This window comes from Stylophora pistillata, chromosome 8 (genome assembly GCF_964205215.1).
Source record: "Stylophora pistillata chromosome 8, jaStyPist1.2, whole genome shotgun sequence".
Classification (NCBI taxonomy): domain Eukaryota; kingdom Metazoa; phylum Cnidaria; class Anthozoa; order Scleractinia; family Pocilloporidae; genus Stylophora; species Stylophora pistillata.
Genome location: NC_142526.1, coordinates 27,271,565 through 27,283,569, shown reverse-complemented (window position 1 = coordinate 27,283,569; position 12,005 = coordinate 27,271,565). Strand labels below are relative to the sequence as shown.

Here is a 12,005-nt window from a genome sequence, read left to right as displayed (position 1 = left end):
CTTCATTGACTTATCTAAAGCATTTGACACCATCAGTCATTCCGTTTTGTTGGAAAAACTGTCTCGCTATGGAATACAGGATAATGAACTGAACTGGTTTACGGACTATTTATTCCTCCGAAACCAGATCGCTCAATTTAAGGGAGTATTGTCAGAACCTAACCCTGTTTTCACAGGTGTTCTCCAAGGAAGTATTCTCGGGCCGTTATTGTTTTTAATTCATTTTAACGATGTCCACAAGCTGCTCCGTTATTCTAAGATTATCACCTACGCAGATGACTCAGTAATTTTCACATCCTTGAAAGACTTGGATATCATTCAACACAACCTCAGCGAAGACATCAATAGCCTCGCCTCCTGGTTTCGAGATAACGAACTTATCATTAATCTCAAAAAAGGAAAAACTGAAGTAATGCTATTCAGAACAGTAAAAAGATTAAGTGGTTTTGATGGCAAAGAACTAAACCTCTCAGTAAATGGATCTCGCATCGACACGACTACAAATTACAAGTACCTAGGTGTCTATCTGGACCCTACATTGAATCTTGACAAGCACTTTTACATTTAACATACAAGAAATCTGCAGGAAGAGTGAATTTATTATGACAAATCCGTTCTAACACTAACACCTTAAGTGCTGAACGAATCTACAGAGCAATGATAATGCCCATATTCACTTATTGCGGTCAAATTACGCTTGGTTGGTCAGAGACACGAAGGTGCCAAATAAGAAACCTGGAACAACGTAGTCACAGGATTATTCTGCAAAACTCAAAATGTCTAAACTGTGAAATCAGTCTACCGACAATTGAAAATTTTTTAAAGACAAAGGCTTGTTTATTTGTTTTTGATTGCTTAAATTTGTTTGTAGTCCTTTCAAAGAATATTTTAAATTGTTAACCCACGATTTTAATACGAGGAACAGAGGGACCACCGTTGCTCTGCCGAAAGTGAGACTTGACTTTGCTCGGAAAAGTTTTTATTTTTTTAGGAGCCTCAGCGTTTAATTTTTTACCTTTAAAAATCAAGCAAATTAGCAGTAGGGTACCATTTAGGGAGTCTTTAGATCAATTTTTTGCAGAGGGCATTTAGTTAGGTGCATAGTCATTCTTATCTTATTTTAGTTTTTATCCTTATATTATGTTACTTAGACAGGACCCCATTGATAACAGTGCTCCTGCACTGAAGGGCTATCCTGTATAAATATTCATTATTATTATTATTACTATTATTATTAAACATTCTCTTCAAAAAATAGCCTTAGCCTGTAACTATGTTATTCACGCCAGTTAGGAATTGAACAGTTACTAAATGAAGAGATACTCAATAGTCTGTTTTTTTTAAACAAAATAATGCCAATGTTAATGTATGCAGCACATCAACCTCTTACTGTGTCCTTTATTATTATTATGAGGAGAATACAAACCTGATACAACAACAAATCAGGAGAAATAAGTCCTTTTATGCTGGTCCTACAGATTTCTCAGATTTATTATCATTATTTATTATTATTATTTATTATCATTATTAGGAGAATACAAACCTGATACAACAACAAATCAGGAGAAATAAGTCCTTTTATGCTGGTCCTACAGATTTCTCAGATTTATTATCATTATTTATTATTATTATTTATTATCATTATTAGGAGAATACAAACCTGATACAACAACAAATCAGGAGAAATAAGTCCTTTTATGCTGGTCCTACAGATTTCTCTCGGCTTCACATCCTCAAGACATAAAGCAATGATCTGTGCAAATGTTTCAGAGGTTCCAGATTGTGGTTTCTTTAGTTTCAGGTGTAGTAATGAAGTTTCACCTTGATTAGCACATTTAGCAATAAGGGTAAAATCAAAATCTTTTGAAGAAGCAACAGAAGTGCCACTTGAATCAATGCCTCTGCTCTCATCAGAATCTCGAAAATTTTCCATCTCAAAAAGATCACCATCCCTTTCAGTATAAGAACATAGCTTATCCAGAGGAAGTTCTGTAGCCACGATAAATGAAGATGTTTTCCAAGGAACAATGCAATTAACTTTACCAGCCACTTGAAGACTGTTCCATTGTGTACAAGTAAAGTGATTAGGTTTGTTGAGATCTCTCCATGAAAATATATTCAGACCTTCCTCCACTGCTACAGCAAGACTTCCACCATCCTCACTCCAAACACAAGTCTGTAAATTTCTAAAAACCAAACGAAAGAAAGGCGAAAATGTGCGCATTATGGCTGGTGAGTGGTTCCTTGCAAAGCTATGTTAACATTAAAATGCATATTCTCCCTACTCTTCTCTGTATACAGCAGGGTTGTCACTAAGCACCAGCAGCCAACAAAATTTGCCAGCTGAGAAAGAGGCAATCGCCCACTGAGTTTTGGCTGGTAATTGCTCAACAGATGAAACTTGATATTTTACAGTTTAAGTAAAAGAAACCCTTTGCATTTAAAAACAAAAATGCAAAAATAAATACCAAACTACATCTAAGCCGCAGAATTATTAAAGGTGAAATGAAGTGTTATTTGAATTCACTGGTCTTAATTGGTCTATACAGTCTCTCTGTTTTGGATAATGCCATTTTGTAAACTAAAAGCTTGGTTGCCCCACAGATAAGATGTTTCAAATGACTGGACACAGCTGGCTGAATGGCTTTCTCAACTGGCAGGCCATTTTCTTAGATACCACCCTGATACAGTCAAACCTGTTTTAAGTGGTCACACAAAGGGAATGGTGGGGTAACCACTTACTATAGGTTGACTGCTGATTATAGGTTCCCCAGAACAGGGGTTAGATGTGTCAAAAAGTGCCAAATTGTCCTAACAGTCCTAAAAAGAAATATAATCTGCAATTGACCACTTTCATAAATGGCTGCCAAATTAATATTCTTTTGTTTAAATTCAAATTAGCCTTTCTAGCCTCGCATGAGATAATGTATTCTCTTGAATTTTGTACTGGAGAATGAGACCACAAAGGCTAATTTAAATTTAAACAAAAGAATGTTAATCTGACGGCCAATTATGAAAGTGATAGATATGCAATTAGGACATTTGAACTCAAAGTGCTAACATTGATTCTGGGAGATGAACATGGAATATAAATTGACTCAAGAGATTATTCTTAGTTTTATTTAAGTGGTTCTGCTTTAAGGGACCCTTCAATACAGGTGGATGACAATACAAACAGGCTGTTGCGACTCAGTTAAGGGTGACCACTTAATAGAGGTGAAAATTACAGTACTCAAGGGGAAAAATTTTTGGGACTACGACAACCAACCACTTAAAACAGGGTAACCACTTCACAAGGTCCTACTAAATACAATTTCCTTTGGTGCTGACAAGGGGATTTTTTTAACAATCAAAGCTTCTTGGGTTGGCGATCACTTTATTATCATGATCTTAATATAATTATGATTCAGTGGTCTTACTGTTCGGAGAAACAAGATGCTGATCACTCTTAGGGTTTTAAGGGTTAAGTCAGTAATTCTTTTTTTCATTGTATGTTGTTGCTGATTGTGTTTTAGTTTGTTGCTGTTTGTGATTTTTTCCTTTGCAGAAAGAAGAATGTTACTGACAGCTTCAGAATCCCTGCATTAAAATCCTTTTGGTCAATTGACCACCAAGCTAGGAAATTCGGCAGCAACAAAGCCAAACACACAAAGAAAGCCAACTAAATAAAGATCATAAAACTGTGAGTCAGACTCATAAATAAAATGTCGATTCTATGGTAATTCAATCTCAGAAAAATCCATCAACTGTATAAATGGAATCTCCTCTGTTGCTAGTCAACGTTTCACACTGCAATGCACAGTATCAAGACACTGTGTTTTCCGGTTTACATGTTGTATTATTTTACGGTAACTAAATGTATTTTGTTATCCTGCAGTAGAGCTTACCAAATCTTTCTTGTCTTGCTAATGAGTTCATATACAGCTTACCTGTGTGAAGTTTTTATAGAGATGATGTTGCAGTCGTGTTCTTCCGAAAAACATAATAATACCGCTGACGTTTTGGAGAGTACAGAAAGCATTGGAGCATGAGGATGCCACTCGCAACCTCGAGGTAAACAGTTTACAAAGTAATCTTTCACCACAGTAACGTTAACCTCCCCGATCTTTCTCCACAAAACAACAACTTTTTCCTTTAGAACAACGGCAATGAAATACCCAGTAGAATGCTTGATCAGCGCGCTGCATGATATTCCTATAACAAGACTTTCGAATTCTCCAACTAAAAAGCGTTCCTTTGCTGAAAACTCTTCGCTGTTGCGGGTAAACTTTACCGTTGACAACCACAATTTTTCTCCATCAGTCCATAATAGCTCACCTGACTGTTCATTTTCGCTATTTTCGTCGTAAATTTGAATGACTTGGTGCAAATAATCGGCATTCGATCTCAGCAACTTGCATCTTCCAAGCTTAAACTCTGCCGCCATGGTAGTAGAGATTCCCGCCATGCCCAGCGAGCACACTAATCAGACCCAGACCCATTTAGCCTAGAGGCACAGATTGCGAGTTCAACATTTACAAAGGCGGCGTTTATTTCGAGAGCGGCTAAATAATCATGTCAGGCAGAAACATAACTTTTATGTGTCATTTTTAAGCTAGGAAATAATCATAATTGTCTGACTTTATTGATGATAATAATTTGATACTTGTCGTGCGCGATTTTAACATGTCAATATCATCAAATGTGTAATGCTTTTCATATGTGAAACAGGATAACTCAGACTGACGAGTTGAAATGCATTTGAATTCTTTTCCCTATGACCCTGAAATAAACACCGCATTCTTCCAAATAGATGCGGCGTTCGTGGTTAATTTTACTTCAATCAGCATCAAGGGCGGCGTTTTTTTTCGAAGAGGAGTTTCATCTGTATTGATACGATAATTGTTTTGGGAGACAAGCACTTGAATCACCGGCTCTTGTCTCGCAGCTTTGTCTCTAATAAAACATGGGTCGCACTTGGGGAAAGCTGGGTCTCAACCCTCCTAAGGAAAAAAATGAAATGCAAAACTGCAACCGGAAAGGAAAACTTTTTAGTCAAACAAGTACGGTTACTCTTGACGAATTTAGAACTGAAGTACATCGAAAACTAGGGTCCATGTTTGCCGCGCGGATGAAAGATAGCGCGATCATTTACGTCCCGTTGAAGTTGTTTTAATGGTCAGTACAGAGAGTTTCCATAATTTGCAAAAGTAACATCAAATTGTGAGCAATACTTAAAATTGATGACTATCCATATCGAAGGCGCGTGTTTCAAATCGACAAAGTTTCCCCGACAAACGTTGACAGTTACCTGCAGACTAACAAAGAAAACGGAGAATAAAGAAAAGGCAGCCCGGAGAGGATAAGATTCTAGAAACATCCTTGAAAAGGGAACCTCAATCAATTTACTCCCTCTCCGAGAGACAGGATGGGCCCCTTTGGATACTGATAGCCTCTCAATTGACCAAGAGACCGTAAAATTGGCTGAAAATTGATGCGCACCTTTTTCGTATAACCTTTACTTTTTATACGGCACAAATTTCAACAATCTCGAAGGGTGGTTTTCTATTGTTAGATACAGAAAGACAACAGTTTGACGCAAATTACGCCATTGTTTGTCTCCACAGTTACAGATGACGTCAAGAATTACTTCCTAGATTCTAATGAGGAGTTTCGGAGCTTTCAAGCCCAGTTTCCAGAAGATCATCGTTGATTATGACACATATGGAGCCAATTTCAACTATTTGCAGCCTTTTTACTATTTTTCTTTTCTATATACCCTCGACAACGCAGCAAGCTGTTAGAGATTCTGCAAACGGCATAAGTTTCGCAAATTTTGCCAGACACGTGAAGCAAAGACTGCATACCAACCAGCTACAGTCAAGCACTACAAATGAGTACACAGAATGCTTAGAGAGATGTTTGGTTCACGAAAGATGCACCTCACTGAATTATGGCGGAAATGGGGGTCACGAGTGTCAGCTACTGGAGGCTAACAAGTACGATTCTCCCGAAAAAATGATGGTCGATGAGACATTTGTGCATTTCTCGATAAAGGTAAGCGGAAGTTGGGCCCATTTTCCGATACAGGGGTGGCAAGTGGGGGATTGAGAGGTTTCACGGATATTCAAGATCGGTGGAGGCGCCTACTTGCTGCTCAGATCGAAGAGAAACCATAACCCAAATAAGAAAAACCAAAACCACATTGTTGAATACCCAATCTGAAAACTCATAAGTATTTTCGACGTAAACCGAAAGCCAAATGCTAAAAACCGTAAACCCGAAGTTTTTTGGCGCAAAAACCGAAAAAGCGATCTTAAAACGCCAAACCGGAAAATTGAAAATCGCAATGCCTCCCTCCTTCAAAGAACCTTTTTCCGATTACCGTTAAGGCGAAAATTTGGTCAACAAGTTCTAAGTTTCTTTACGACTCTTAAGCAAATGTTTAAAATATTTACCCGTGTATGATACGCACCCTGATTTTTTACCTCTTTTTTCTAAAAAAGAAGATTTCAAGACAAACACCAAGAATTAAAACTTCTATTTTTTTATTTAATCAGCAGGAGCTGGAAATTCATTAACAATATATTCACAACCATTTCGACTACAAATATATTAATCGCACCATCATCGCACGCACCGTGCACATAATTACAAGCTTTTCTATTCAATAGCAGTCACGGTCAAACGTTTTACCAAAGTTTTAACTTGAAGTCCTTATTGATATACCAAAATTCACAACTTTAATTATTATCATAACAGCAATTCATAAACATTATTTCTACACACCGCACTGCTGGTAGCTTGATTATCGTTACTGCCTTGCGTGCGATTTAGTTTTGAAAATATATCCGTTTTGCTCAAATGTAAATTTCTATACCAATTTCGCTTTTTCTAAACAAATATATGCATCACACGTGAAAACGAGTTCTGAAAAATGATAAGCAACATTTCAGCTCTACAGATGGTTAATTTTTAAAGGAACTTGAATAATAAAGGCATCAAGAGTCTTAATAACTTATGTTCATAGATGATTAGTAATACATTTGAATTTTACCCTTGTTCATTAGTTTAACTGGAAAGGCTTAAATATTTAATCTGTTTTCCAGTTTTGTGCAACATTAATTAAAGAGGTCATTAGTGTAAGATAACTAAAATAGAAAACCCTCGCTTCCTAATTTCTTAACAAGACAGCTAAAATCGCAAAACATAAGTCTAACGAACTCTATCATTTCTTCATTTACCACAAATCAACTAAACGGCCCACAGCGATACATAATTAAGACAGTATAACAAAAAAAAAAACACAAACAAAAAAACAGAAGTCACCTTTAGCAAAAAACATGGTGACATCTTGCTCAAGTCAATAAGAAAATGAAAATATTTTTGTCGAATTTTTTTTATAGTAACTTTTAAGTAATCTTAAAACCTGTTGCCATGCAATTCCATCGAGAAAAATTCGGTCTTAAGTTTTTTTCTTGGCTCCTCGAAAATGAATATTACTTGCTAATCAGACGAGAGCACTTATCATCCACGTGGTATATAGAGATTACTCCATGGAAAATGCACACGTACGATTTTCATTCACTCGACGATGAGTATCAGAAAACGAACGAGTAAACGTACAAAGCATTTCCCATGGTGTAATTTGTTTATTTTATTGATATTGAGATTTTTGAAAGGAAAAATTGCTGGTCAATTTTATCAGTTTGGGCGCGCATGTTTGGAAAACCATTCAATTGCTATTATAACCTTTATTATATAAGGGGAAAAATTACTGAATTGTGGTTAGTCAAGACAGAGGGCATATTTTCTTAATTTTTGTAAGTGTCCCGGGCAAAATTACTTGAAAATGATCGGCTGAAAATCGCTTAGCAACGGCTGCCAAGGTAAAGAAATTTCTGTTTGTTTTGTAACAATGGCGTCCCGTTTTGCGCGAGATCAGTAAGAAAACATTTTGCCCCTTATATTATAAACAAGTAATCACATGGTTCCTCGTAAAATTAAGGATTAATATCACGTGTGTTTTCGGAAGTTGCAGAAATTGCCCGAGTCGCTGCGCGACTCGGGCAATTTCAGCAACTTCCGAAAACACACGTGATATTAATCCCTAATTTTACTCGGCCCCATGCGATTGCCTATACAAAATATAAAGTTCTCTTTGTCTTTTGAAATGTGTAACGAAGATAACAAATCCAAATATGTAGACGTAAATTACAACTTTTGGAGAAAAAAACTTGACTTAGATTTACAAGTCATAAATGTCGTAAATCAGAATGTCACTAAATCATGAAAACACGCAGCGTCATACGCTTTTACTCTGAATAACACATTGCAAACCTTAACCGATATCAGTCAAAAACAGTCTGCAACTTTCATGAAAATTCAAGGCAAACTTACAGTGTACATAACTTAGTCATCATCGGAGTCGTTGGATACTCTGATTCTCTTCCACTGATGCTTTTTCGTAATCTTGTCCCTCTTTTGTGCGAACTCTTAAAATGAATTCACTCAAAAGTTCATTCAGCTCGGCGGGAGGAATTTCAGCTATTCCACTTCGTGCTTCTCCTTTTGTTTGAAGGAACTCTGTAAACAAAGCAACGTCTCGTTTCGTTTTCTTCACTGTGTTCTGGTTTTCTTGTTCTTCGATAAAAGTCTCAATGGAACCTTCCAAAGAAGCAAACCTTGAACTAGCCATGTTGGATTCAAGAGTCGGATTGAAACTCGCGGGCCACGATTATGTGTGGAGCGACAGAGCTGAATAACGTGTACGCATTCGCCAGGTTTTGCCGCTGAAACACGGATTTTGAGTCGTTCGCATGGTTGATTTCTTATTTTGTTGATTCGAGGCGTCGTTTTCCTTGCCGCTTTTCTTTTACAGAACAACCTCCAAAAATTTGGTACACCCCCCTAAAAATTTTCAAAAAATAATTTTCTCCTTTAAACCTTTGGAAATAGGAAAGTGCCTTCGACGAAAACAGAGTTCCTCGGTTTTAAAGGTCAGCCCTTGTTATTTTCCGCTAATTTCGCTAAATTTTAGAATTAGGACACTTGAGCCCGCGTTGTTCACCGCATACCCGATGACGTAGCATTTCATTATTCAGCTCTGTCGTATAGGGCTGCACTAGTGAATTTTCGTCGTTCGCGTTTGTGATTGGGCGAACGACGTTTTTTCACTAGTGAAAATTCATCGTTCACGTTTCCTATTGGCTAATGGATTTAACGTACTAGTTTTACGCGGGCTTTTTGTCGTGTGTAAATCTCAGTATCTATGAAATAAATGATAATCTGTAATCCGACCAAGACCTTGCAGGCGATGCCGGTGATTGAAGGTTTCAGAGAGTATTTAGCTACTGCTATTAATGAGGAGACAAACTTATTTGTTTTGAAAAGTCGCTCTGCAAATTCAAGCTTTCTACTGTTCATATCTTACTCTGAAATAGCAAACTGAGTAACTTTTGAATGCTGAAACCGGTTGGGATTCAAGCCTGTAAGTATATTTAAGTGGTTGTAACGATGCAAATCTTGGTAACATAAATTGCCTGTCTTGACCGCAGAGCCCGACTTGCGACAATGAACCATGTTTGAATGGGGGAAAATGTATTCCAGACTACCAAAAGAACACCTACCGATGTCGTTGCCCTTGGCGATACAGTGTTTCAAAAAACTGCCAAGAAGGTGTGTTGAAATGGTTTTTCTTACAAAAACAAAAAATTTAACCAGATTGTTCCCGTTTGCGTTTGATGTAATGCGTCGATCAATTCATAGCTTCAACATCCCACCCTCGGGCAATCCACCGGGAAACCCCTTAGGCAACCCCCCCTCCCCACCGCGCATTTGCCCTCACGAAGATTGCTTCGTTCAAATCCCTGCCCCAAAATGTTGGGTAAAAGTTGCGTTCAAATGCCCGACTCAAGCACAATCTATTATTGAACGTTTCTTTGTGTGATCAAAAAATGTTGTAGAATCGAATTTAGCAGTCATGTATTAGTTTTTCGGCGCCGCTGTTTGATTTTTTGCATGTAAGCATCATTCTACGATGTGAATTTGTCTTCTAAGCCGTTCGCTCATGCTAACTTTTGCAGCCATCCTGATTTTGAAAGTGAAACTACTGGTTCAAATTCCCCACCCCACCTAGTGCAAGGTTCGCATTCCCTACCCCGGTGCACGGATGACATCCAGATCACAAGTGAGTTTCGGGGGGGGGGGGGGGAAGGTAATAAGGTAATGTTGGAGCTTCGAATTAATCTGCTTACATATTTTTCACAACATGATTACAGAAGTTAGAGTTGGCTTATCAACACATGCCACATGCATGATTGATGAGAGAGGATTCTGAAAGCCGTGTGAATCATAAATAGAAGGCAAAGACTATGAATTAACGTGGCATTAAGACGAGTGTCAGCAAAATTTTTTAACTCCCGTAGTGGTAAGGTGAAGACTTTTAACCCTTTTACTCCAATGGATGATCAAGACAGAATTTTTTCCTTACAGCATCAATATAATATCAAGCAGACAAGAGATGAGAATAAAGAAAACAGCAATTAGAAGATTATCAGTTGATCAAATACAAAATTCTCCAACTTAACATCATAAAAATTGTAAGGCAGACGGTAAGGAGAATTACTAATGAGATCCTGGAGGTGAAAGGGTTAAGGTATCGTGTCATTGGAATCATGAAGCAAATCAGGATATTACCACAGAATCAATAGATTCGATAAGAGAACCTTTGAGCTACTGCTACGAAAGTTGTTACTTTTTCAAATCAAACTAGAGAGGGAGAAGCACACATACCCTTGGCCCCGTTTGGTTACCCGGCCTGCATGGCGGTACATCAACTCTTTTTCAGCGTGTTCATTGTTTGTACTCATAGGTCGAGTTCTTCCTTCCGCCGATGGAGACTGGACAGCCTTCTGGTGGTATGACGTTGATATCACGTGGCCGTCAAATGAAATAGACGTCCTTGCTTACGAATTTGGTCACTGCAAGCCGAGTGATCCGTACTGCTTTGGTCGACTCCCTTCAGACGCTAAAGCAAATGAAACTGAAATGCTTGCAGTTGACTCAGAAGACACTGCATACAAGTGGAGTTTCATTTCTAACGCTTCAGCAGCCAGTGCAGCTTGGCGGGCCTTTCATGATCACCAGGAGGTTGACCATGGGGTGAGCGTAGGCAGCATACTTGCGTGGAATCCAAAAGTGCTGAACGGTAGCAAGCCGAAGAATGATCAACGTGCATTCATGTACCGTGTGCAGAACGGAGTCAAGTCGGTGCTGTTGGATGACGATAACTGTGATTGTCTGTCAACCCTAAGTCTCGGACATGGTATGTGTGCTTCTGGACATAATCCTACGTATTCTGGCGTCGACAGTTTTGGCGTGGACGCTCTTTATGACCCAGCCTGTCACGGCCCAAGATCAGGTATCGGTCTGACGCTTTATGTTCGCAGAAAACTTCTAAAATAACACTCAACGTCAAAGAAGCTGCCCCTCATGGCTTCAGTTTTTTTTTTCAAGCTCGTAGTGCAGTTGATAATCTGTCTCAAACTCTTCGCCTTTTAAAGGTGGAGTATAAGTGTGTGAGCATTAAAAATGTTTCTCTATAGTTATTCAAGATGGTTCGATTGGGTGTCATAAAACCAAAATAACACGATCAAGAGACTTGTAAAACAACTTTTATTATTCGACGCTTCTTAACTAAGCTAGTTATAAAACAAGAATTGTAGATTGATGTAGGAGACAGGAGGACGCAGTTGTGACCATATAACACGAATATTAAAGAGTTTGTCGTCCTGATTCAAAACTGTCTACTATTTAACAAATTGACGATAATTTTACATCGTCTATAACCTTATTGATCATAGAAATGAAGTCAGCAAAGTTCAAAACTAAAGTGAAACTACGAGGCGCAGCCGAGTGGTTTCAGTGCAATAAAATTATGATTTTATCAAAGTTTTCGGAAAATCACGTGCGTGCGCATTGCGTGACACGATACGTCATTTTTATGATCTATAACCTAGCTTATT

General features: G+C 38.1%; 2 protein-coding genes across 3 annotated transcripts in view; one reads left to right on the top strand and one right to left on the bottom strand.

The window, feature by feature from the left end:
- Positions 1-4,449, bottom strand: part of LOC111322623 (WD repeat and coiled-coil-containing protein) — a 9,560-nt gene extending 5,111 nt beyond the window's left edge. Inside the window, exons 1-2 of one of the 2 annotated variants that reach the window (XM_088730115.1) lie at positions 3,930-4,449; positions 1,661-2,186 (exon numbers count right to left, since the gene is read on the bottom strand). In XM_088730115.1, coding sequence (XP_088586241.1) covers positions 1,661-2,186; positions 3,930-4,447 — 1,044 coding nt within the window. In that variant the 5' untranslated portion in view covers positions 4,448-4,449. The remainder of the gene's footprint in view (positions 1-1,660; positions 2,187-3,929) is intronic. The other variant, XM_088730114.1, reaches the window with a different exon arrangement.
- A 1,201-nt stretch (positions 4,450-5,650) lies between these two features.
- Positions 5,651-11,607, top strand: LOC148725709 (uncharacterized). Its single transcript, XM_088731644.1, has 3 exons — positions 5,651-6,036; positions 9,537-9,657; positions 10,853-11,607. Exons 1-3 carry the CDS (start codon positions 5,695-5,697, stop codon positions 11,443-11,445), a joined length of 1,056 nt encoding a protein of 351 aa, XP_088587770.1. The 5' UTR covers positions 5,651-5,694; the 3' UTR covers positions 11,446-11,607.
- Positions 11,608-12,005: the final 398 nt, after the last annotated feature.

Bases quoted from the DNA above. Each gene is read 5' to 3' on its own strand.
- LOC148725709 (XM_088731644.1), top strand. From the start codon at position 5,695: ATGACACATATGGAGCCAATTTCAACTATTTGCAGCCTTTTTACTATT. The intron at 6,037-9,536 runs GTAAGCGGAAGT...TCTTGACCGCAG, and splicing joins TTGTGCATTTCTCGATAAAG to AGCCCGACTTGCGACAATGA. The intron at 9,658-10,852 runs GTGTGTTGAAAT...TTGTACTCATAG, and splicing joins TTCAAAAAACTGCCAAGAAG to GTCGAGTTCTTCCTTCCGCC.